A 24,912-nucleotide genomic window follows, 5' to 3' on the forward strand; every position below is an offset into this window, starting at 1 on the left:
AATAGTACAAAAAACCTACTTTCTTATTTTATAGTGTATTTAAACAGAACAAACTATATTATGTTTAACTGTTGTTTCTTCACAACAACAAAAAGGCATCACACTGCTTCAAAGAAAAAGATTCCAAGCATTGTAATCACAGTTTGTAGAAAGTTCAAGAGTCTGAGAACAAGGCAGACATTACTTTGAATCCAGGCTCTACTACTTCACTAGCTGTGTGACCCTACACTTTATCTTCACCTCATCCAGTCTCAATCACTTCAAATGTAAAAGAGGGATAATCATAGCATCTATATCAACAGGTTGTTTTAGGAGGAGATAATATAAATCACTTAGTAAATGTAGTTAAAAATAATGACCGTTAATAATTATGAATTTTTGTTGGTCAAAATTAGTAAGAAGTGAATATATATAAAGGACTTAGAATAATGCCTGACACATAGTGTCAGATTCTGTTATCGCCATCGTTAAATGGTAAAGGGGAGCTGATGGAATGTGAAGGAAAACCAAAACTCATCCCATAACTTCCATTCCTCTAGGAAATGAAAAGAATCCCTACTTGCCTTAGACTTTATAGACACTAAGGAGTCAATCTGATAAGAAAAAAAGATAGTCATGGATTGTAGAGGTTATCATTACTACCTTGGACTTTGCAGTTGACATTGAATATGGAACAAAATATTAAGAAGAACTTGATAACTCATGAAGAAATACTACATCTCTCCAAACCCACCCTTAGAATTAGCAGCCCTTTAAGGAAGAGGCTCAGTTAATTGCTTTGCGGTCTTCTGATTCCTGCTTTCCACCTCTGTAGCCAATAAGCCTGGAAGCCTGGTAGGTAGAGCAGAGGGCCCGACCCTAGAGAGAGACAGACTACAGGCTGCATGTGGGAGGGACTGGGAGGAATGAGATATTTTCTCCCAAGTTCAAAAATAATATTGCACCCCTCACTCCAAAAAGAAGAAACTTCAATATACATTCTCAATAAACTATAATCTCAGAGAGTTCCAGAGTTCTGGAAAGTTTTCCAACTCGTACTTTGAGTACCTTTGAAGAAATTCATAGTTTTTGCATCATGTTACACAAGACACTAAAGAATATTTCTGAGTATTTACTTCAAAATGCATAATGTCCTAAGTTCAACATACTTTTAATTAAAATTTTTATTTCTATTTTCTTTAGAGGGCCTAATTATAAGATGTGAGCTTAAAGATCAGGTAGAGGTCATAGCTCTTTCTCTGCATGACCGACTAAAGATTTAAGCACGGTAGAGTGAAATTTCAGTGGTCTGCTTAGAAACAAACAAAAAAAATGTCCAAATCTCTTGAAAGATATGTACTCCATAATTGGAATTAACAGGCTTAAAAGCAATTGCAGATAAGTAACTGGATGATGACTGAAAGTAATTATTCTAAAGCAGAGTAAGTCACAAAATATACCCTTTCATGTAAGTGACCAAGAGGGTGGCTAAAGAGAACTTTTGCTGACCTAAGCACTGAGTTAGTCTTGGTAATGTTTAATGGCAGGAAACACCTGTACTGGTACAGGCATTTTAGCTGCAGTGCTTAGCACACACTAGGTGCTTAATAGATATTTGCTGAGTGAATGGATTAATGTATAATTATAGTCTACTTATTATAAACATCTTATTACAGGTCTACTATGCAGTACTATTTATGTTACATTTTTATCATATTGTTTGTATTATAAATATTGGCCAATGAACCTGACTGCAATAGAGATTTGTTAACAGAAGCACATTATTGTATTAATGCTAATTAATCTTTCTTTTGAGGAATAAAAGGACCATAGGGAAAGACAACTATTCAAAAGTGTGTGTTGACTTTTAAGATTTACGTTCTGCCAGGGTGGTATTCTTTCTTTAGAAGAAAAATCTGATAAAATAAATAAAAATCATGATAAAAATATTATCTCTTGAATGATATTACTGTCCCTGGAAGAGTTATCAGTAACGAACTGTGGCTATAGCATATGAAACATCTAGAACCTGGATCAAGCATAAAATATCCATTGAACTCTTAGATATTTCAAAATATATGAATATATGAATATAGTTTTTGAAGTAAGTTCTTATAGCTACTTGTTAGCTAATTCTAACCTAGTAAATATTCATATATATTTACAAGTATTATATATATTACTTTCTCTCTTTCCTTATAATATACATACCCTTGCAACGTGATCTACGACTAAAGAATAGGCTATGGAGACAAACAAGTAATGAAGCTGGGAGAAGTTCTAGAAAGGAGAAAGACCGGGAAAGGATAGGCACAACTTGATACTCCACATCTACCTAAGTTTATAGACTCAATTCATATGAGCACAGGAGTACTTCTATTTTACTTTTGCCTGAAGCATTAGTATCTTGCACTTGTAGATGTGACCTGCATTAAATCTAAGTAAGCATTACATCATGCTGTTTAGCTTCTAACTTTCAGAAAGGACCACATTCAGTTTTCATTTGACTTAAGTGCAGTTTTAAAAGGGAAACATGTTGGCGCGCCTGCGTGGCTCAGCTCCTAAGCGTCTGCCTTCAGCTCAGGTCGGACTCCCTGTTCTGCCTGAAGCCTGCTTCTCCCTCTCCCCCTCCCCCTGCTTGTATTCCCTCTCTCGCTGTCTCTCTCTCTCTGTCAAATAAATAAATAAAATCTTAAAAAAAAAAAAAGGAAACATGTTATCAGTTTAAATTTCCGCAATATCTAATTTCTGCTGCCACATTCACTCTTCAATTTATAATCTGTCTTATTGCATTGATATTTTCTGTTTATGCATCAGTCTCTCTATCCAGACTGCGACTTGATGAAGTCTCCGGCATCTTGGCATCCTAAGTACCCTACAAAGAGTAGGTCCTTATTCATGTTTACGGAAATATGGTTTGCTCTCACACTCTCTTCCTGCAACTACATTTTGGTTAGGTTGCACTGATTTTGAAGTGCCGTGGTAAGAGCCACAGCAATTTTTTCTCTCCATCTTTCACGTGATGGGTCTTCATCTCTTACAGAGGTAGGATACTCTTCAAGGGTAACAGAATACCAAATAGTATCTTAAACAACAATACAAAAGCGACATAGCTTATTCGTAACTTATTACAGGTAGAAAAAAAAATACTGGTATTGACATGAATACCAACATATCAATGTGTAAATATCTTCTTTTATCATAAACATCAAAATATGAATAGCTGACAGGAACAACTTCACTAAAGGCACTCTTCGAAAGTTACGTAGTAAATGGTAACGTCTGCTATGGGGTTGAATTTTTCTTTTTGTTAAGGGGCCAAAAAAGTCACTTAGCAATGTGAGCTATTGAAAGATGGTTATTAAAATAGTTCACTGTTTTCAGGGTAATGGGAAAATTATTTCATGGTGTGTGTGTGTGTGTGTATGTACTTCCTCAAATCAAATGGAAAATATAGTACCTTCCATTCTCAGTACTATGTTATAATTTAACATAAGCTTAATCTTAGAGATTTGCTCTTTGGGTTACCTAGGCGACACCCATGTGATTATGTGGCAAACAGCATTAGCACATAGGCTCAAGTCTCTTACCATCAAATCCATCTTCTTCTGACCCCAGTTCATCATCTGAACAGATGTTGAGGACATTTACCAGCATCTCGGTCACTAAAAAGGAAAAAAATAAAAGCAAAAACGCTCAGATTTTTTTATTATAACCTTAATGATTACTCTGGGATTATTAATGAGCAAGCTTAGCAATAACATTTCTTACCTGTATTGTATAGAGAATCTCCTGCAAGATAGTTTCTATAAAATTCAGATCATTAAAGATAACCAGCTTTGTGATTCTACACAGACTTTATGTTTATAAAAGTATTAGCTTGTGTCTATGAAATTGTATGATAACATTTAACTAGCCATAGGTCAACAGACAATGGACAACCAAATATGTGGCTGTGGATATACCATATGTCTATGAAAGAGGAAAGGGCTATTTCTGAATTTTTACTTGTTGTACAATGAGGCTACGAGATGTAGACCACATTGAGACCTTCTGTTTTGCAGGGACTCAATGAATGCTAGATCTCTTTTTAAATCTTTTTAATCCCCCAGAGAACCCAGCACAGTGATAGGCATGTAGTTCTGTGTTTAATAAAAAATGCTGATTGAGGGACTAATATATTTGAAGTAGTTTCAGGGATACTAATAAAAAAAATAAATGAATTGATACATCATTAAATTTTATTTTCAAAAAGCCTTAACAATAAAACTTAGGTAAGTTTAACAAGAAATTCAATTGGCTAAATTGATGACAATAAAACTGCATGAAAGTGTTGTCACAGAAATTAGTACTGCATCACTTTTACAGTATAAGATGCATGTTATTTACATTTAACCGTTTATAAAATTAGGTTGGTTTCTATCATGAAGGTGAAAAGAAACTTGCCCACTATTTCCTCAAGAGGTACTATTTGAAATCCATGTTCTTCTAGAGTGGAAGACATATGATAAAGATTAAAACACCGGTGTAGTCAACACTAATCCATAGCTTCAGTTTAATTATCAAAAGTGAATTACATACTCAAATACATGAATAGGTTCTTTTATAACAAATGTTTAAAATCTGAACATTTAATGGCAACAACCCAACTGCAGGGTGTTCAAAGGGTGCCCAACAGTTATCAGGATTCACACTGCTTCTGTTTCCTGAAAAGCCAACAGAGGACAGTAACACATGTAGTGTTCTGATCAGGGCGGGAATGTGGTGACACGGGTAGTGCTGGGAATACCTATCAGAGACTCTTGAAATTGATTCTTGCCTTATTTTGGTGTCCGAAAGAAAGATTTATTCACTGACCAATCATAACTTCTGGGTTATATATGCCCATTGTAGGGCATTTAAAGGAAAACCCCCCCACAAGTATTATAAAAAATAAATATTACATTAATATATTACATATACTTATTAATATAAATAAATATTTTTAAAAATGTGTAGTTTTTCTCTACAACCCTCTGAGGGGATGCTGAAACATGTGAAAACTCTTACCTTTATTCTGAAGTCTATTTACCTGCTCTAGTGCTGTGTGCCAAGATACACAAGGAATGACCTGGTCTGTCCCAAGGCCTCCTGACCTAAACACTCAGGCTCAATGGGTGCCAGCCTGTCCTTGAAATTTTTGTTGAGGTTTAAGTCAAAATAGAAAACAAAACAAAGGGAGAAGGAAGGAAGGAAGGAAGGAAAGGCAAGCCAATTCTTTTGAAAAAACTGGGACAAGATAATAGCTACAACTTTTAGATGTAAATTTGTCTCCTTTGGCAAACACTGATGGTCTATTTGTCATGAACCGTTTTTTTGTTGTATATATTGTCTTTCAAATTATTATAGCCATTGATCACTATCATACTATGATTATTATCAACATCAGAAGCGTGAGAAAGGCATAGCTATAGTAACCTCTTAATAGCACTTTTGAATTAATACAAAGGGGTAAGGAGAAAAAGGAGCCATTATTACAGCTTGAAGCCAGTTAAAACTATATATCTGTTACTTTTAAAAGATTTTATTTATTTGACAGATCACAAGTAGGCAGAGGCAGGCAGAGAGAGAGGAAGGGAAGCAGGCTCCCTGCCGAGCAGAGAGCCCGATGTGGGACTTGATCCCAGGACCCTGAGACCATGACCTGAGCCGAAGGCAGCAGCTTTAACCCACTAAGCCACCCAGGTGCCCCTATCTGTTACTTTTAAAAGGGTTCCATTGTTCCAACGAGATGATATAAATACTCCTGGTATTTTTCATCGCTTTTGCTTCCCCTTATTTCAGTCATTGCATTTTGTGAACAGGGTATATACGGTGACATACTTTCAAATCACTTCTCTCATGTTGCAACTCATGAATTGTTTTGGTTAGAAGAGTCCCCATCTCTTCCCCTTCCTTCTTGTATAATTACATGAAGAACATCTCAAGATTCCCCAACACACCTTTTTCCCCAACAAATGGCAGGGACCAAGTGAAAACATCCATGAAATTGGGAAGCCAGTATGGGTGAGGAGAACAGTTGAACTGCCTGATATTCATGACGTTGTTCTCATACTTCAATACTGCAGCTGGAAACAACAAACACAAGGGCATTAGATTCACATGCACATATTTCTGCTTCCCCACGTGGCTTTAGTTGATCCAGAGAATTCAACTATGTGACTCAAGTTCCAAACATCAAGACAAGTAGCTTCATCAGCCACAAATATTTATACCATTGGGAATTAAACTATACTCAGTAGAATATGTAACTGCACAATATATGAACGCTAATATGAAATGGCATTACAATTTGGCAAATATTTATATAAGATGGTTAATTAAAAGTCTGTCAGGAATTGGTCAAGCTCTTCTCACAGCCAAGAACATGGTAGTCGTATTTAACATCTAATGAGCCTAACAAAAGTGTAGTATAGCTAAATTAGTTTGACAATTTAATAATCTCCACAAATATTTGAACAGAATTTACTTCTACGCTTAAAGAAAAAAGAAAACCACACATTTCCCAGTAGAACTCACAATGGTTGTACGCAGTAGTTTAAATTAGATTGCATTCTTGACTTAATAAAATAAAGTGTCTGGATTGAATCCTGCACAAAATTTTATACTGGTATCTGACTTCACCCTTGACTTCTGAAAAGAATGAACCACCCATGACTTAGGAAAATGAATCTGCCCCTGAATTTCACTCTGCTTTGCATGGTGTCTGTAGCTTAAATACACAGTTACATAGAAAGTTATGGTTGCAGAGATCCTAAGAACATCACTAGTCACACTTGCAAACAGATTCAGAAATTCATTCTATAACAATCCTGATACAAGTTTAGTAGGTCTCTGTGAGTTCTTTCTCTCTCTTTCTTCCTTTTTTCCTTCTTCCTTCCTTCTTCCTACCTTTCTTCTTACCTCCCTCCCCTCTCTCTCTCCCTTTCTTATTTCATTTTTAAGTAATCTCTGCAGCAAACATGGAGCTCGAACTTATAACCCCAAGATCAGGAGTTGCGTGCTCTGCTGATTGAGCCAGCAAAGAACCCCTCTGTGAGTACTTTTTTTTTTTTTTTTAGTTGAACTTTTTCCCAAGCTGGAGCTTTAATCAAGCAGGAGCCCCATATAATTTCCCACATTTTTTTTTCAGCCTTATAGAGGTATAACTGAGATATAATAAATGGTAATGTAGTGAAAGTATACAACATAATGATCTGATTTATGTGTATATTGTGAAACGGCTCCCACAGTTGAGTTAATGAACACATCCATCACCTCACTTAGTTATCGTGTGTGTGTGTGTGTGTGTGTGTGTGTGTGTGTGTGAGAGAGAGAGAGACAGAGACAGAGACAGAGACAGAGAGACAGAAACTTAAGTTCTACTCTCTTAGCACATTTCAATTACACAATACAGTGTTATCAAGTAGTCATCATGAAAGAATGTAGCTACTTTTTTATTCTGATTACTTTCTTTTCTTTTCTTTTTTTTATTTATTTCTTTTCAGTGTAACAGAATTCATTGTTTATGCACCACACCCAGTGCTCCATGCAATACGTGCGCTCCCCAATACCCACCACCTGGCTCCCCCAACCTCCCACCCCCCGCCCCTTCAAAACCCTCAGATTGTTTTTCAGAGTCCATAGTCTCTCATGGTTCACCTCCCCTTCCAATTTCCCTCAACTCCCTTCTCCTTTCCATCTCCCCATGTCCTCCATGTTATTTGTTATTCTCCATAAGTAAGTGAAACCATATGATAATTGACTCTCTCTACTTTCAATTTAGGAAAAGCTACATGCTTTAACGGCATCATCTGTTCTATGGATAGACAGTTTTAAATTGTGGGAAGTTCTCAAGTTGAGTTGAAAACTTCCTTACCATTTACTGATCCAAATCTACCCTCTGGAAAAATACAAAACAAGTATGCTTCTGATTCTAAATGACAATCTTTTAAATATGAAGAACAAAACTCTCACATAATACCTTCTTGAGCTTTGGAAAGATTTTACTTTTATTATCCTCTCATGGCCTGATTAGCATTACATTAGTGGAAATTACTGAAGAAATTCTAGATGATATCAAATGGGTTTTGTCTTGTTTTGTTTAGGGGTTTAAAACATAGAGAAATCAACCCTTTCATTATTTTTTTTTACATTGTAGCACTTGATTACAGATAATAAAGACAGCCCTTCAAAATCTGTTTTTTGAAAAGCTGCCAAAAGTTTACTACGTTTGAGCCCTTGCATTAACTTCTTACTTAACAACATCTTTCACATAGCATTGCTTTCGTAACTGCATTTGCTCCTCCACCTGGAATATACATATGTACATATAAATATGTATATGTACATGTGTGTATATACACATGTATATACATATATATAAACACGTATGTATATGCAGGTGTCTAGGCTCCATGCCTAGTGTGGAGCTCACTGCTGACCTCATGACCCTGAGATCAAGACCTGAGTCTAAGACCTGAGCTGAGATAAGACTTGGACGCTTAACCAACTGAGCCACACAGGTGCCCTCACCTGGAATATTTTCTTAGAAACTGCTGAGTACCCCGATTTTTCCATCCTGTGGTGTCCAGTCCAGACTCTACCCCTCCAGTGAAATATTTTCTGATTTCTTCTAGTGGACATAATCTTAAACTTCTTCTGAATTCCAAAAGTCATTGACTTACACCTCTATATTGCATTTATTATTCAATTTTGATCTCAGCCATTCTTCTATGTCTTTAAGACATAACTTCCAGATCTTTAAAGAGAAGTGTCATGCAACAAGCTTCATGTTTCTTTGTGTTTCACATACCACCTATTTAAATTTTTTTTAAATTTTTTATTTTTTATAAACATATATTTTTATCCCCAGGGGTACAGGTCTGTGAATCGCCAGGTTTACACACTTCACAGTATTTAACATTTTTTTTAAAGATTTTATTTATTTATTTCTCAGAGAAAGAGAGACACAACACAAACAGGGTCGGGGGCGGGGAGCAGCAGGCAGAGGGAGAAGCAGGCTCCTTCATGCAGGACTTGATCCCAGGACCCTGGGATCATGACTTGAGCCAAAGGCAGACGCTTAACCAACTGACTCACCCAGGCGTCCTTACATACCACCTTTTATTTTTATTTATTTTATTTATTTATTTGAGAGACAGAGATCACAAGTAGGCAGAGAGGCAGGGAGAGAGAAAGAGGGAGAAGCAGGCTCCCTGCTGAGCAGAGAGCCCAATGCAGGGCTGGATCCCAGGACCCTGAGATCATGACCTGAGCTGAAGGCAGAGGCTTCACCCACTGAGCCACCCAGAAGACCCCGTACCACCTTTTAAATATAGATGCTCAGAAGTTAAGGATTGATCTTGGTATTTCTCTTAAAAAATTTTTTTTCAGGAAAATTCTTTCTATTCCCTTTGGCTCTACTTCAGATGGGATGGCTTTTAGTGACTTTTCCTCATCCTGCTCATCCTTTTTCTGGGAACATGCCACATTGGCAATACCCCTATAAAAGTGTGGCCCAGAACGAATAGAATCTTTTTGGTGGGTTTAATCAATGTAGAATATGAGGAGGATCTATTTTTCTCCTGTAATTTGGATATTATATATCTCATATTGTAACCTAATAATATGTTGATGTTTTCAGCAGCTTGCAGTTCACTAAAATCTTACTTAAGAACAGGATGGTCTTTGCTTTGAATCATATTTCTGGCTTGCCAGCCGGTTCCAGGGAACAGAATCATGACACTTTGGGGACAAGGAACACAGATAGTGCAGTCAACATTGACATGAAGGGAGTTATTCTCTTCTTCCCACAGAATGCTGAAGCCTGCACGTGTTTCCATACACCCCTTCTTCTTTAAGTTATCCTGTCATTTATGCCATATGACACTCGGCCTAAGGATACACTCGTACAGTATTAAAGGCATGCAAAGTTAAAGAATCATGGCAAATTACCATATCCATACTTCTGATCCACCAGATGGAAAAGGTGAAGTATTCCCCATCTTTGCTGAGTACTGCCTGAATACCAGCTCCGTTGAAAAGGTCTTTACTATTTTTGGATACAGCATATTCGTAGCAGGAGTGTATCCTCACAAATTCCAAATTATCTTTAAGGATCTAAGTTTGTCTTTTGTCTGTGTTTTTGACACAGAAAGAGAGAGAGCAAGCACAAGCAGGGGGAGGGGCAGAGGGAGAGGCAGAAGCAGGCTCCCTGTGAAGCAGGGAACCCAATGAAGGCTCAGTCCCAGGACCCTGGAATCAGGACCTGAGCTGAAGGCAGACACTTAACTGACTGAGCCACCCAGGTATCCCTACGTTGTCTTTTTTTTTTTTTTTTTTTAAGATTTTATTTATTTATTTGACAGACAGATCACAAGTAGGCAGAGAGGCAGGCAGAGAGGAGGAAGCAGGCTCCCCGCTGAGCAGAGAGCCCGATGCGATGCGGGGCTCGATCCCAGGACCCTGAGATCATGACCTGAGCTGAAGGCAGAGGCTTTAACCTACTGAGCCACCCAGGCGCCCCCCCTACGTTGTCTTTTTGAAGAATAATTTCTTCTCTAAGTGCCCCCAACCCTTTTTATTGGCATTAGGTTGGCACAGCAAGAAGAAGGAAAATAGATGTTATAACTCACAGCGCCCTGGAGGATAAGGAGAGGCTTAGGGAGACGCTCTACAAAATATCTCACTTAATCCTTACTACAAATCTGAGAGGCGGGTGTGACTGCTTTTATGTTATAATCTAAGGAATCGTGGTTGAGAAGTGAAGCGGCTTGCTCACGATCATGCAGCCAGCGACTGGATGAACGGACTCCTATCTAAACTCAGCTTTCACTGACATCAAATCCATCACCCCCCACCATTCCCTTCCGTCTCTTACAAATTATAAATGGATGAATGAAGTCTAGTCCTAGTGGTCATAGTAATTTAACTTTGAATATCATATTCATAATTAAAGATGTTTTAGCTTTTGCCAAAATACATATTTGAGAAAATGAAATATGATGCACATTTAAAACTGAGGGTACGGGTTGCTCTATAGATAAAATGGAAGTTCTGTTTTGTAGCTGGTGAGAGAAAGCATTTATTCTTTCAACATTGACTAAACACAATTTATTGGAGTGCCTGATAAAACAAACATTTTTTCAGATTCCCTTTTTGTTTATTAACATCAGAAATAATAACATTTTAACAGTGGCTACATTTACTAACCATCTACTATATGCCAGGCACTGTATTCGGTCCTTCACAAAACAGAATCACAAATCTTCACAATATCCCTCAAAAATCGTTCTTAATCATTTGCATTTTGAAAATAAGCAAACAGAGACGTTATTTGCCCAAGGTCACACTCGAGAAGCAGTTAAATTCAGTTTTGGCCTGAATCTAAAGTCCTTATTCTTTCTAGAATTCCATGATATTCTCAAACTAACTGCACCAATCATTCAATGTCTGACAAGTTTTGGACAGATTCTCCTTCCACATTTATTCTTTGTAAAAAAACAAAAGAGCACTGAATTGGAGGGCCAGGAACCCCGACTGCTAGATGGGTTCTCTCATTTAATACTCACAAGACCCAAGGTGACTTAATGTTTTGAGGTCTCAATTACCTCCCCTAACTTTATCTAGAAAATTTATATGACTACTTCTACTTCTAGATCTGAATAACAACAAACTTCTGGGACAAAGACCTCATCATTAAAGCAATTATTGATTAATATTTTCAGTAATTCTAGAAGCTATTTATAGAACATTTTCCTACTTTTCTATAGGTTAAAAAAAGAATAATTAACATAAAAATGCAAATGCACCAATATGTATTCTTTTTCTTCAGTGACATAAAATATTCATGCACAAATACTTCCCAAATAACCTCACATTAATAGATTACTCATGAATTTTTATTATTTTGTATTATATATGTGTGTGTGTGTGTGTGTGTGTGTATTTCAGAAAAATACGTGGAAAAAAAGCCCTTTAAACCAAAACAGTCCCAAATATCTATAGTCACGAAATTCACAGTTAACATTTCATCTTCCACCTCCCACGTCCGCCCCTGCCACCTGCCTCTAACTGTCACTGGGATTACAAAACTCAACTAGAGCCCTAACAGTGTGCTGTTCTCTGAAGTACTTGAAAGACATTTATCTCCAGTGCAGTATAAATAATACAAATGGTTGTACTTCAAGAATCACTCGAGACCAACTCCTGAGACCTTGTCTGAGAAACAGAGAAAGAACAAAGTCTACCATCAAGAAATCTCACTATTTCACAGGCAATTATACATGACCTCCTGTCATTGAACAGTACATCAGAGGCCTGGAGAGGGATGATGACATATATACAGACCTTGCGTTATTAGCCAAATTTAGAGTGGACCAGATTGCATAGAAAAAAGTGCTCGTCTGTTGCACATGCACTTGTGAAGAATAGACAGGACAATACAATGGAAAGAATACTAATCCCCATGAGTCTGGAGGTCTGACTGCCAGATCTTTCTCTGATGTCAGTTATGGTCTAAAAGTTATGTAATCGTTTTTACTGCACCTGTAGAACCCAGTGTAAACATGGAAGCCATGCCGTGCACAAGATAGGACAGCTCCTACTTGAAAATAGAGAAGAGCCACTGGACCTCTATTATTTTTAATGCCACAACTAGGTGCCCTGAATAGACTGAAACCCAAGAACAAAATCATTCCTCTGTTTACTAAATGCTAGGCCATATCCAAATTTGTAAATTAAAGGGGTTTCCCCTACTTAAAATTTGAGATTCTGATGAGACACAAAAACCAGTATTTCTTAAGAACTCGGTAATATTTCACAACATCTTTATAATTGTCATCATCAGGGAGGATGATGATAGGGCAATGAGTGAAAAAAAAAAAAAAAAAACAAGACAAAACAAAACAGAAATATCCAAACAGACCTTCTAATTTAAGAGAAGTTAGCGACATACTGCGAGCAAGATTAACTGGTTCACCAAACCATGGGTTCAACACATTTCAAGTGGATTCCAAGAGGAATACAAAGCGTCTTTTCTGAAAGCCTTTAGATTAGCAATGTAATGCTCCCAGCATACTTCTCAGGCTTTCTCAGCACCACTAGTGCTATTTTCAATAGAGGAGAGGAGAGGTCAAAAGAATGGAAATAATGAATTCTAATAATATTTTCCTTCTCCTTAACTCTAAATGACCATCCACGCCCATCTTCAAAAGATGGGACAGAGGGACAGAAAAGATGAGAAAAAGGCAAATGGTGGCACTCTAGACTCATTATAAAACAACCAGAAAAAGAAGGGGGGGAAAACGCATGAGAGACCCAAGAATTAATAGTTAATTAATTAATTATTATTATTTTTAAAATTTCAGTTCTGCCACCTGTAGACTATAGATACCCCAGCAGGAAAACTAGCATCAATGAGTTCTTTTGGCAAAGTCCTACCATCACAGAAGGAGACATGATGTCTTGATGGATAAAATTCTTTTTTTTCTTTTTAAAGATTTTATTTATTTATTTGACAGACAGAGATCACAAGTAGGCAGAGAGGCAGGCAGAGAGAGAGGAGGAAACAGGCTCCCTGCTGAGCAGAGAGTCTGATACGGGGCTCGATCCCAGGACCCTGGGACCATGACCTGAGCTGAAGGTAGAGGCTTTCACCCACTGAGCCACCCAGGCACCCCACATGGATAAAATTCTTGAGATAGTACCTATATACCTATATACTTACAATGTTCTTTGCCAATATTTTAAGATTTTGCTGTATGCTGCATGAAAGTGTTTCTTTGATTCTGGGAGAGATACCATACATTTTTAAAAATCTGTATTTTCCCATAGAGATTACTTTTTTCTTTTATTAACATATAATGTATTATTTGCTTCAGGGGTACAGGTCTGTGAATCATCAGTCTTACACAATTCACAGCACTCACCATAGCACATATGGTCACCAATGTCCATAACCCAGCCACCCTATCCCTCCTCTACCCCCCAACCTCCGAGCAACCCTCAGTTTGTTTCCTGAGATTAAGAGTCTCTTACGGTTTGTCTCCTTTCCTGGCCCTGTCTTGTTTCACTTATTCCCTCCCAATATTATTTTTTTAAGGTACAATTTTCCTTAAGGATTTTGAGAAGACATATATGTATAGTTTTTGTAGTACATATTATAGCATCTATAAACACCATTTCTATGATTCCTTACATTTTGAAACCTGACTTCTAACTCTCATTTCCTTGTTTTTCCCTCAATGTCCTGTACTTGCCAGGTGTATTTTGTTTTAAAAAGATTCTTTTCATTATTACTAGTGACCTAGGCTAAGGGAAATTTATTAATTCATGAGGGTTGCTGTATTTGGTGAGCAAGGACTACAACTTATAACTCACTTTTACTCTATAGTTCATAAGACTGATGACAAAAGTGAGTGTTCAGTCATTTATGGAGGCAGATTTTAAGTCTTCATTTTTAGGTAATTTTGTCTTAATGACATTCTTCATTCTGGGTTCCTTGAGAAATTTAGTATTTAAATTGCTTGATTTAGTACATAGGGTCTCTCACTGGCAACTTCTCAATAACTTCCATGTAGTGACTGAATTTCAATCAATTTGAAGTACTTTATTATTAATAAATATGAACAATAGGTATATATAATTTCTTTGAAGCTATGAGCTAATGATTTTGTATTTTTCAAAATACGCACATGTGTGTTACTCTATATAATCCTCTTATGCACATATCTAGTCCTTACCAGCTCCTCCTACCTTGTACACTCATCCTTCATGGTACCTTATTACTTTGCTGTAAGTGTCCTACATAAAACTTGGTTGATGAGGGGCATCTGGGTGGCTCAGAGGGTTAAACCTTCTGCCTTCGGCTCAGGTCATGATCCCAGGGTCCTGGGATTGAGCCCCACTTCAGGCTCTCTGCTCAGCAGGGAGCCTGCTTCCTACTTGTGATCTCTCTCTGTCAAATAAATAAATAAAATCTTAAAAAAAAAAACTTGGTTGATGGTATTCTATGTACGTGAAGGAAAGAGACTGTAGCAGATATATCTATGAAATAGTATGAGTCAATTTTATGATTGTGTGTGTACTCGTGTGTGTGTATAATGGTTCTCTTTTTAATATTATGTTAGTAAATTTTGAAGAAGCCCATTATTCAAATACAGAATTTGGGTAAGTTAATAAAAGGAAAATGATGGAAGGGATGAAGAAGGCAAGATCACTTTTTTCCTTTCACGGTGCTTTGCACTGTACCTGGCACATGGTTGGTGCTTAATAATGTTGGTCAAAGAAAAGGTCTAAGGAAAGGAAAGAGAGAAAGGAAGGACAAGATGGAGAAAGACAGGAATGACAGAAAGAAGGCAGGCAGGCAAAGAAAAAGTAAAAACAAAGTTTTCCAGAACATAAAACATGTAACTTCTCATGAGGCTAAAAATAGAACTAACCACATACGAACAGTATGTGGAATTCAGAAGAAAGATAGTATGTCACTTCGGAGGCTAAGCCCTGTTTTAAAATTGCCAAAGTGTCTCTTAATTAGACAAGAGTGGAAACAGTATTGGCTCTGTCACAAAGTAACTGTATGAACTTGGGCAAATATTTCTCCTGATTTGAGCTTTACCTTCTAAACTTGTAAAGTAGGAAAAATTATGACCTGTTCTGTTGTTCTCAAAGTATGAAGACCAAATAAAATGATATATGGGATTAATATACATGATAATATATATGATTAGATAAAATATCTGGCACCTGAAAGACACAAAGTATCATGATGCAGTTTCAAATTCTTCAAGGAAGAGATAGCTATCTATGTTTATCACATTGCCATTTTATAATTCCCACCTAATCACATCGAAATACTAACATCTGGAGAGTCTGGGCTGAAAACTGATCCTTGCAATCAGTTCAAGTCCAGTGAAACAGTGTGAATTTTTTCTACGTTACAATTTCACATAGAGAACTTTAGGCATTTTTTGCTAAGCCAAGAGGAAAGAATGAATTATGAGTTCTTTACCAGTTTTATCTTTAAGTTCTAATACGTATTAGCATTAGTTATAATGCTAGAAATAAGGCTTAAGCCACTATAGTAAATGAGAGAAAAAGGTTTAGCTGAAGCTTTAAACTGCTAGAGAAGTGGGCATGGCCTTAGAAGGCACTGTGCCTATGCCTTGCTCTCATTCAATGTGGTCGACACTTGTAAGCTCCTTGTGCACTAGGATACCTGGGCAGGAGGTACCTGGAATACTGGCAGTATCTGTATGCAATCACAGAACACCCTTTTCACCTTCCAGCTTGTACTTGGTATTAAGCCCTGAGCTTGCTATGGTTCTAGGTTGCTATCTCCAAGATACCCTTGGCACGGAGTTAATATTAAGCCCATATCTTTGATATTTTCTGTGGAAAGTAAGATCGCTGCAGACTTTTTGACATTGGCAGGTCAAGTTTCTTGCAGATCTAGAACTTCCAGACAAAGAAGAGCAAGTGATACGCCCATGATTTGGGTCTTTAGCATTATGTAGATTGTCCCTGTTTTTCCTCCTATTAAATGCTTTACAGAGAATTTGATTTCTAGAGAAATAGGTTTCAGTTCAGTCTAAGAATCTTCTAACCATCTGTCAGAAGACGGAATGCAACACCTCAGGACACATCCCCCAGCTGATCCCCTTCAACTGGCAGCAGGACTTGCCAATGAACCTGCAGGGAGGATTTAGCATTGATCCAGATCCTGTCTTCATCTTTGTTTAAGGTCTTGTATAACTTCGAGAGCTCAATCCTCTAATTCTATAGGCGACACTCTGAGAAGCAGGGATTACCTCACTCACTGAGTTACTACTTACTTAGGGAAGTTCCACAATTGCTTCACTGCCAAAATCGGTGATTATGTAGCAATGATGGCTACGCAACCAAGAAGTTTATTTGTCATTGCAATGATACTGAGGATGCATTCAATTAAAACATATACTCAGGGTAATTCTTAAATATTAAATCTTGATGGGTTTTCTGTTTTATCCTGTCCTATTAATGCTTCAGTGTAAGCAAGTGGACGACTGGACAAAAATATCTAATTAGAAAGTGACCTCCAGCAATGACACTTTCGCAATGGAGCTAAATGAACAAAAGCAAGAGTCTAAGTACCTAAGGGACACTTTTTAAAGAGAGAAATCATTTATTTGAGAAGAACATAAGAGATACCCCATTCTTTTAGTAATGTATATATTTGAATGTATATCATTCATGTAATTTTAAAGGGATAACAAATGACTTCATTTCAAAAGCTGTTCTTTTCTTATTGAAGAACAGTTAGTCACCTCAACATAATGGAGCCATGAGTTGAACAGGAGATTGGGACAAACACTGCCCCGAAAACTTGCAGATAACAAAGCTGACCTAAAAGAACACAGACAGAGGTTAACTTGCGAGCCCTGGCGTCAGGCTGCCAAGTTTCAATTTCAATCCTTTTGCAGGTTGTGTGAACCTTGGCGAAAGTGTGTAACCTCTCTGCGCCCTAGATTTTCATCAGTAAAATCATGATTAGAATGTAATTCATGGAGTGTTGAAAGATTAAATGCATTTACACACGGAAAATTAGAGCAGTGTCTGGCACAAAGTAAATGTTCTATTATTACATTATTATTATTATTATTATTATATGCAAGTTGCATGAATAAAGTAAGTAACATTTGTGCACATGCTATCCCAACTGGAGGGAAATATTTACATTTACTAAATATATTATTACCAGCCTAAGACTTTAACGAAAATATACCAAGCTGTAGCACTCAAGGTGACAACGATAATGATAATAGTATAAGAAATTATAATCACAGTTAGATTAATTTCATATACGAAAGGGTTTTCTGCCCCTCACTCCATTCATCTCAGAGGGGCGATTTCTCTGACAACCAATCAAAACTTCCCAACTGAAAGTTCTCTTCAGCCTTAAATGTCTACATAGATTTCTTTTCTACTACCTCATACTGATAATACAAAAAGCTAATGCTAAGAGTTTTCTTAATGTTTTCCACGTTGCTCCTCTGTGAGGGTGTAGATTCCATATCATTTGTCCACAGACTGTCCTAGATTTAATAATCATTATAAAGAAATTATTTTTCCAATGTGTGTAAAACAATACTCATTTGGGTAAGGAATAAACTTTTTTTTAGAATAAAAATGCTTACTAAATAAAGGAAGGAATTACTATTTTTCAATGGGACTTCTCTTACTTATTGTTTTGCATTGGTAACAACAAGAAAAACACATAGTCTACAACTTGCTAGCAAATATTGAATAACAAAATGCTACCATGTATATATACTTATATTTCGTATATTGAGAAAAGTGATCTTGGCAAACAGTTGCTCAGGACCAATTAAGAGGATCTTTAGATTTGATACGGTGGCAGGAGAAAAGTAAAAGCTGTGAAAATTGTGGCCATTGGATAAAATCTCTCGATTAATTTTACCTACCTTGTAAAGCACTAATGATCATATTTATGCCTGTGGTTGTAAAGGTCTAAAACATGCTTTAAAAATGTTGATGTCAAGCTAAAGCTTATTCCCATAGATAAGAGGTTCTCAGGTTCTCAGGTTCTACAGAAATGGTTTCCTACTTATAAAATGTGCTCAGTTTTGTAGGGAAGTAAGATTTTGGCATGTTATAGAGGAAGACACTACGATTCTAACTTAGGGTTGCCTGGGCATGAATTCTACTCCTTTCCAGAGACAGCGCCCCTCCCCTGCCCCCAACCATCTCCCTTTTTTTGCCCAGGATAAGGATCTAGTTGGTTTTGCGTTTGGCTCCTGAACCAGGCAGGTGCCACATACCACTAAGTTTGTGAACACAATTCCTAAAAGCTGAAACAAGGTATTGGTATGAAAGAACTATGCTAGGATAAGAAATGAGGTTCTCCGGGCACCTGGACAGCTTAGGTCATGAGCCTGGGATCCCAGGATCCTAGGATTGAGTCCTATAAGGGGCTCCCTGCTATGCCGCCCCCCCCCTGCTTGTGCTCTCTCTCTGTGTCAAATAAATAAAATCTTAAAAAAAAGAAAAGAAAAAAGGAAGAAAGAAATGAGGTTCTCAAAGCTGGCAGCCCACGGCATTGATGTTGTCGCTGAGGTTTGAGTGCTCACACTAGACAGCAGGGGACCAAGGTGAGCTGACTTCAGACACATTGCATTTGCTCCTGTGTGTCCACATCATGACTGCCAATAAGATTCTTCCCTTGGGGTCACCTGGGTGGCTCAGTGGGTTAAAGCCTCTGCCTTCAGCTCAGGTCGTGATCCCAGAGTCCTGGGATCAGGCCCACATCGGGCTCTCTGCTCAGTGGGGAGCCTGCTTTCCCCCTTTCTCTCTGCCTGCCTCTCTGCCTACTTGTGATCTCTGTCTGTCAAATAAATAAAAAAATTAAAAAAAAAAAAAGATTCTTCCCTTGGTTTCTTACAGGAGGAATTCAATCCTCCCTTTATGACAGTGTGCCAAGCCATAAATTTTCTCTTTATTTATAAATGGTACTTCTGAAGATCATGACTACTATTTGAAGGAAAGTATTTGAGGATGTTGACTGTGTCAAGTTTTGGTAGGGTTAATATGCTTTTTAAAGTAATTCTATCAATTTTCCTAGTTTAAAAGTCCAAACCATCATAACACATTTTTTTTTCCCCATGAAAAAGGGTAGACTTTTCATGTTAGGATTTTAACATACGATGCTTTTCTTGTCTTATCCTTGAAACCCAATTTTGCAAATCTCTCTTCCTTAACCTACTTTAATACTGAATTAATTTTCTTCCCCTTCATTTTTAATCTTTGGTCTTAATTACTAAGTGGGGTTGCCATTTAGGTTTTTCTTCTCAAATCCAAAATACATTTCATTTAATAAATTTTATTTAATTACTTAGTTTTACTATCAGTAGCTCTTCCTGGAACTGAGTGTATACCCCTGGTATGTATATTTGTATTTCTCTATATCCATATTGTATATCCATCCACCCATCATCGCCCCCCCCACACTCATCTAAACTACAGGGAACTGGCAACCTTGTGTTATTTCCTCTAGATTACTCTGAAGCACAGGTATATCGCTAGAGAGATCAAGGTTTAAAACACATTTTTCCAGAAGTTCGTTATAATTTTTGGCCAAACTAAAGCAGAGTTCACATTTGCCTCTTATTTCTCGATATGGAAAGATTTTACTCTTAAGATTGCTTTCATGTCACTTCCTCAGTTAAGCTTATTATTATTATCATTTGGTCTCCACGGACTAGTTTCCACTCTCACTTAATACCACTTCTTTCTTTGTAGTATTTTCCAAGTACGTCTGAATCATTATTGATGGAATTCCTTATTTAACATCTATTTCACCACCAAGTTAAAAAACCAAGTAGGGTGAAGGAAGATGCCAATCTAGTGCAGCACCTAGCACAGTGCTTACTATACTTAAGCTCTCAGTAATGGTTTGTTGCAGTGGTGAGTGGATGAGATTGAAGTCATTTTTACAGGTGGCATATTATTATTATTATTATTATTATTTTTGAAGATGTTATTTATTTGACAGACAGAGAGCATAAGCAGGGGGAGCAGCAGAGGGAGAAGCAGACTCCCCGCTAAGCAGGGAGCCTGATGTGGGGCTCAATCTCAGGGCCCTGGGATCACGACCTGAGCCAAAGGCAGATGCTTAGCTGAGTGAGCCACCCAGGCGCTCTGGCATATTATTATTATTGTTGTTGTTGTTCTCATTATTACTATTACTATTATTAGCAGAAGCAGTGTGCATGTGTCATTCTTGTAGTTTTCTTCTGTTCAGTGGGTTTGGGTAATTATAAAAATTGTTTTACCCTTAGGGCTACAGATTCAAAGGAGGAAAACAATTCAAAGGGGTTATGTGCTCTGCAAATGTTTAATTCCGTATCATAACCGGGTACAACAGTAACTTAAAGCGAGGTAGAGCTCTGTGGGTCTGGGAGGGCCCTTTGGTGCACTGTCTTGCTATTTAATTTCCAGAAAGAAAATGCTTCAATCAATGAATGTGTTGATGGCCTACCATGTATAATGCATGCTACCTGGCTTTATCACATGCTCCAAAAAGCCCCCACTTCAAACTAATTATAATCCATTGGGAAGATAGAGCAATGCTAACTACAGGAAGAGCTAACAAGAAAAAAAAAATTAATTGATAAATACAACGGCAAGTGATTGGTATTTCGGGAACTCAGGGAAGGCCTACCAATAGAAGTCTTTAACAATTGTGTCAGACTGATGATTCACAGACCTTGTACCCCCGAAACAAATAATATTTTATATGTTAATAAAATAAATACAGAAATAATACAAAAGAGAGAGAGAGAGAAGTCTTTAGAAACTGACTGGAATCTGAGAACAGGCCATTTAGATGGGCAGAGAAGAGGGAGACAAGTATTCAAGATAGAAAAAAAGTTATGTGGGCAAAGACGTGGTGAAAGGGAACAATTTGTACAGGGCCATGAGTGGAATAATGCAGTTCTCTAAAAGCGAAGGGTTCACCCAGGAAGAAGCAGTGAGATGGTTTATAAAGGTAGATCGAGTCACAAAGTGAAACTATAAGTAAGAGGCTGAGGAGAATGGGGTGTTTTTCTGTCAGTTTCCCTGAAGCCACTGACAGGTGGCATAATGATAGCAACATAAAATATTCAAAGATGATAATATCTTAATACCGCACAGCATTTTGTTGCAAGGTAATTTCATCTATTATTCACAGAAGAAATTTTTTTTTTCTCCTTTTGCAGAGATGTCACTGCGTGTCAATACATGTAAATGAGCTGGCGTTTCCTTGCAGAGCTGTGATCGCAAGCTCGCTCCATCTTCTGCCCAGACAGGATGCAGGAGTCCTCAGAGTGAGGAGACAGAGGCCGGAGGAGGGGTGAATCAGTGTAGGCTACAGTAAGGAAGGGCCACTCACAGTCCTCATTACTTTTAGAAAGCCTCTTTTCATTGCAAGGCAAGTATGAACTACTAATCACAACCTACAGACATTGAAACACGAAGCTGATCACACACCTAGGATTCGTTTTAAGATGGCAGAATACACCCATTTTTCTCACTGTCTCATGTAGCTGAAGAGCTCTTGCTGCTGCCTTAATTTGCAGGTGCTTAAAAATCGCATCATATTTTAATTCTTGGGTTATACACAACTCCAGAGCCTTATATGGTCATCTGTTTCTAAGAATCAGACAGTTAACTTAGAGATTCTTCACTGCTCTCTTTCCATTGATGATATTTTGAAGGAGTTTGCAACCCAGCTTTCTGGCACTGCCTTTTACAATTCTCGTTAACATTTATTTTATTCAAATACAGTAATAGCCTCACTTCAGCCGTGAATAACTGACTCCCACTCCCACATACTGTACACACTGTTAGTATAATAGCTTTAAAGTGCTTCAGAGACTTTACACAAAAGTCTTTTGAAATTATGCTCAAACTGAAGAATATATATTTCTTCTTCCTATCAGTTTATCTTTTTCTCTCAGGAGAATTTTTTCTTTTATGAAAAGGTTCCCAAAATGAAATGCTTCCCTCCCCTTTCAGAGAGATTGTGATCTACCCTAAACACAAGAGAACGCAGAAAGAGAACTACAAAGGCTCCAAGATTGCAATCCACTCATGTCTATTGTTGTTGTTGTTGTTGTTGTTTTTTTTTTTTTAAGTTCGTGCCTTGTTAAATCAGAACCATAGACAAAAAAGCAATGCATCCTGTGGGAGAAATCGCCATTGGTCTCAAGCAAAACCGCTACCCAGCCTTATAATGAGAGGAAAAACTTAAGTCTGTTTTATGGAGTGAAATCCCAATCTTCTTCTTCTTCTTCTTTTTTATTTTCTTACTGTTTTGACTTTTTTTCAATCATTAAAAAAAAATTGTATGTATAGTCCATGCTACTTAGTAATTGGTCTCTGTCAAGAAAATTACTTTTTTGGGTGCTCCTTTCACTAGGTGAAATAGAAAAAAAATTGTTTTCATGCCATAAAGAAATAGGAAAATAAGTGTTCAGACTGTATATACTTTTGGGGAATAGTAGGATCATGATGGGACAGGCAAGATGACTGGCTGGGTTCCTGCATGCCTTTCAGGTACCACTGGGGAATTCTCTGGAATGAAAACCCACCTCCAATCCAAGGGAATTCAATCTTACTGCTTTTATACAAAAGGGTTCAAGATTGAGATTTTGTTTGGCAAAAAAAAAAAGAAAAAAAGAAAAAAAATTAATTCAGAAACACTGGTGTTGACTTTATTTTATTCTATTTTTCTTTTTCTAATCAAACGGTCACCATTCTTTAATGTCCAGATCATGTTTTACCTTAAACAAGGCCTTCCCTGACCACTCTAGAAAAATGATTCCTTGTCCAACCGACTCAGTGTTGGTTAAGCTAAGCTAACTCTCTTACCTTCACTTAATGACACTGTGTCTTATATTTATATTAAATCACCCAAAGGTGTTAATTCATCAACTGGCTTATAAGCCCTGGGCACACCAAGAACACGGTTTGTTTTACTTTACATGCTTCTTGCCACAGAGTACTAAAGACAGCTCCTCTTCTAGAAATCAGGCAACTAGGAAACAGGGGACAACTCTCCCTTGCTTCCTGCCATCCATCGCTGTGACAGAAATGTCACAGTGCCTTCTGATAGTGACTTCACTCCAAGGCCACAGAGGAGGGCCCACACAGTCAAAATGGCGGTGTAAGAGACTGTGTGGTGTGACCATCCCACCCCACCCAGCAGGTGTGTCTCTCTGGCCTATGGGGTGGGGACAGCCATGTGAGGTATCTATAGGACAACGCAGATGTGTTGGGGAGGTGTTGGGGCGGGGAGGCAAGGATCTCAGCAAGCCACCCTCACCCTCAGATATGCTGCAGGAATGTTATCTAGACCAATGCCAACCAGAGTTAATGGCTTTTTCACATTTTATCCCCCTTTCCGTCACACCTGTAACACTCCGTGTCATCTGAATATAGAAATTACCTTGATAAAAGAAGATAATGTGTCCCTTGCTCCTCCGCTCTTTTCTAGAGTCAGTAAACAATGCCCTCTTGTTTCCTGGTCTTTTTTAGGCACACAAGTATGGAGTTTCATAAAGGAAGGACAGGATGCTAAACCAGAAGGCGTGGGTTTGATTTTAGTTCTTTACTACCTAACTGAGTGACCTGGGGCAAAGCAATTATCCACAGAGACCCATTCTGCATACTAAAAGGGGTGGGGGCTAAGGATATTTATTTTGAAGTTTAATTCAATTTTTTAAAAAAATAAATGAACATGCTCTGGCTCACAGTAGGTACTGAATAAATGCAATTTAAACTTGAATTTGAAGCAAAAGCTTTTGCTCATGTCTCCTAAGCCCTAAAATACACAATCACCTTGTTCTCATTGAAAGCCACATCCTTTTTAAGACGTGTGATTTTGGATTACTTTCAATTATTATTTCTTTTAAAACTTCTATCTACCAGAGCAGTTCAGTGTAGATCCTGCCATACATTAGAATCTCCTGCAGAATAGTTAAACAATAACAGTGCCTGGGCTCCACATCTGATCAACTGAATCTGTAACTCTGAAGACAATCACAAAATTTGCATCCAGCAATACATGAAAAAGCCAGGAAATAAAAAGAATGACTAAAAATCCTTCAAACCAAGCCATTCAACCATTCAAACCAAACCCAAATGAAACATTGCAAGACAGGGTACGCAAAACTGCAAGAGGGATCTAAAACCACTTACCTTTGTTATTGTATACATCTAGGTAATTTGGTGCTGAGAAAATTGTAATTAGAGAAGGGAAGCCTGTCGTTTGGCTTTTCCTGTACATGCGATACCTAAACACAATAAAGACGAGTTACAACAGGATATTATGGGGGGGAAGATGGTATCAAATTACAGATTCAAAATAAAACA

The 24,912-nt window shown here is 37.6% G+C and overlaps 1 protein-coding gene across 2 annotated transcripts in view; it reads right to left on the reverse strand.

The window, feature by feature from the left end:
• PPP3CA (protein phosphatase 3 catalytic subunit alpha) overlaps positions 1-24,912 on the reverse strand; it is a 325,865-nt gene that overhangs the window by 31,194 nt on the left and 269,759 nt on the right. For both annotated transcript variants that reach the window (XM_059376542.1, XM_059376531.1), the window contains exons 8-10: positions 24,739-24,833; positions 5,961-6,086; positions 3,570-3,644 (exon numbers count right to left, since the gene is read on the reverse strand). In XM_059376542.1, the coding sequence (XP_059232525.1) occupies positions 3,570-3,644; positions 5,961-6,086; positions 24,739-24,833 (296 nt within the window). The remainder of the gene's footprint in view (positions 1-3,569; positions 3,645-5,960; positions 6,087-24,738; positions 24,834-24,912) is intronic.

The sequence above is a fragment of the Mustela nigripes genome, chromosome 1 (assembly GCF_022355385.1).
Source record: "Mustela nigripes isolate SB6536 chromosome 1, MUSNIG.SB6536, whole genome shotgun sequence".
In the NCBI taxonomy this organism is placed as follows: Eukaryota; Metazoa; Chordata; class Mammalia; order Carnivora; family Mustelidae; genus Mustela; species Mustela nigripes.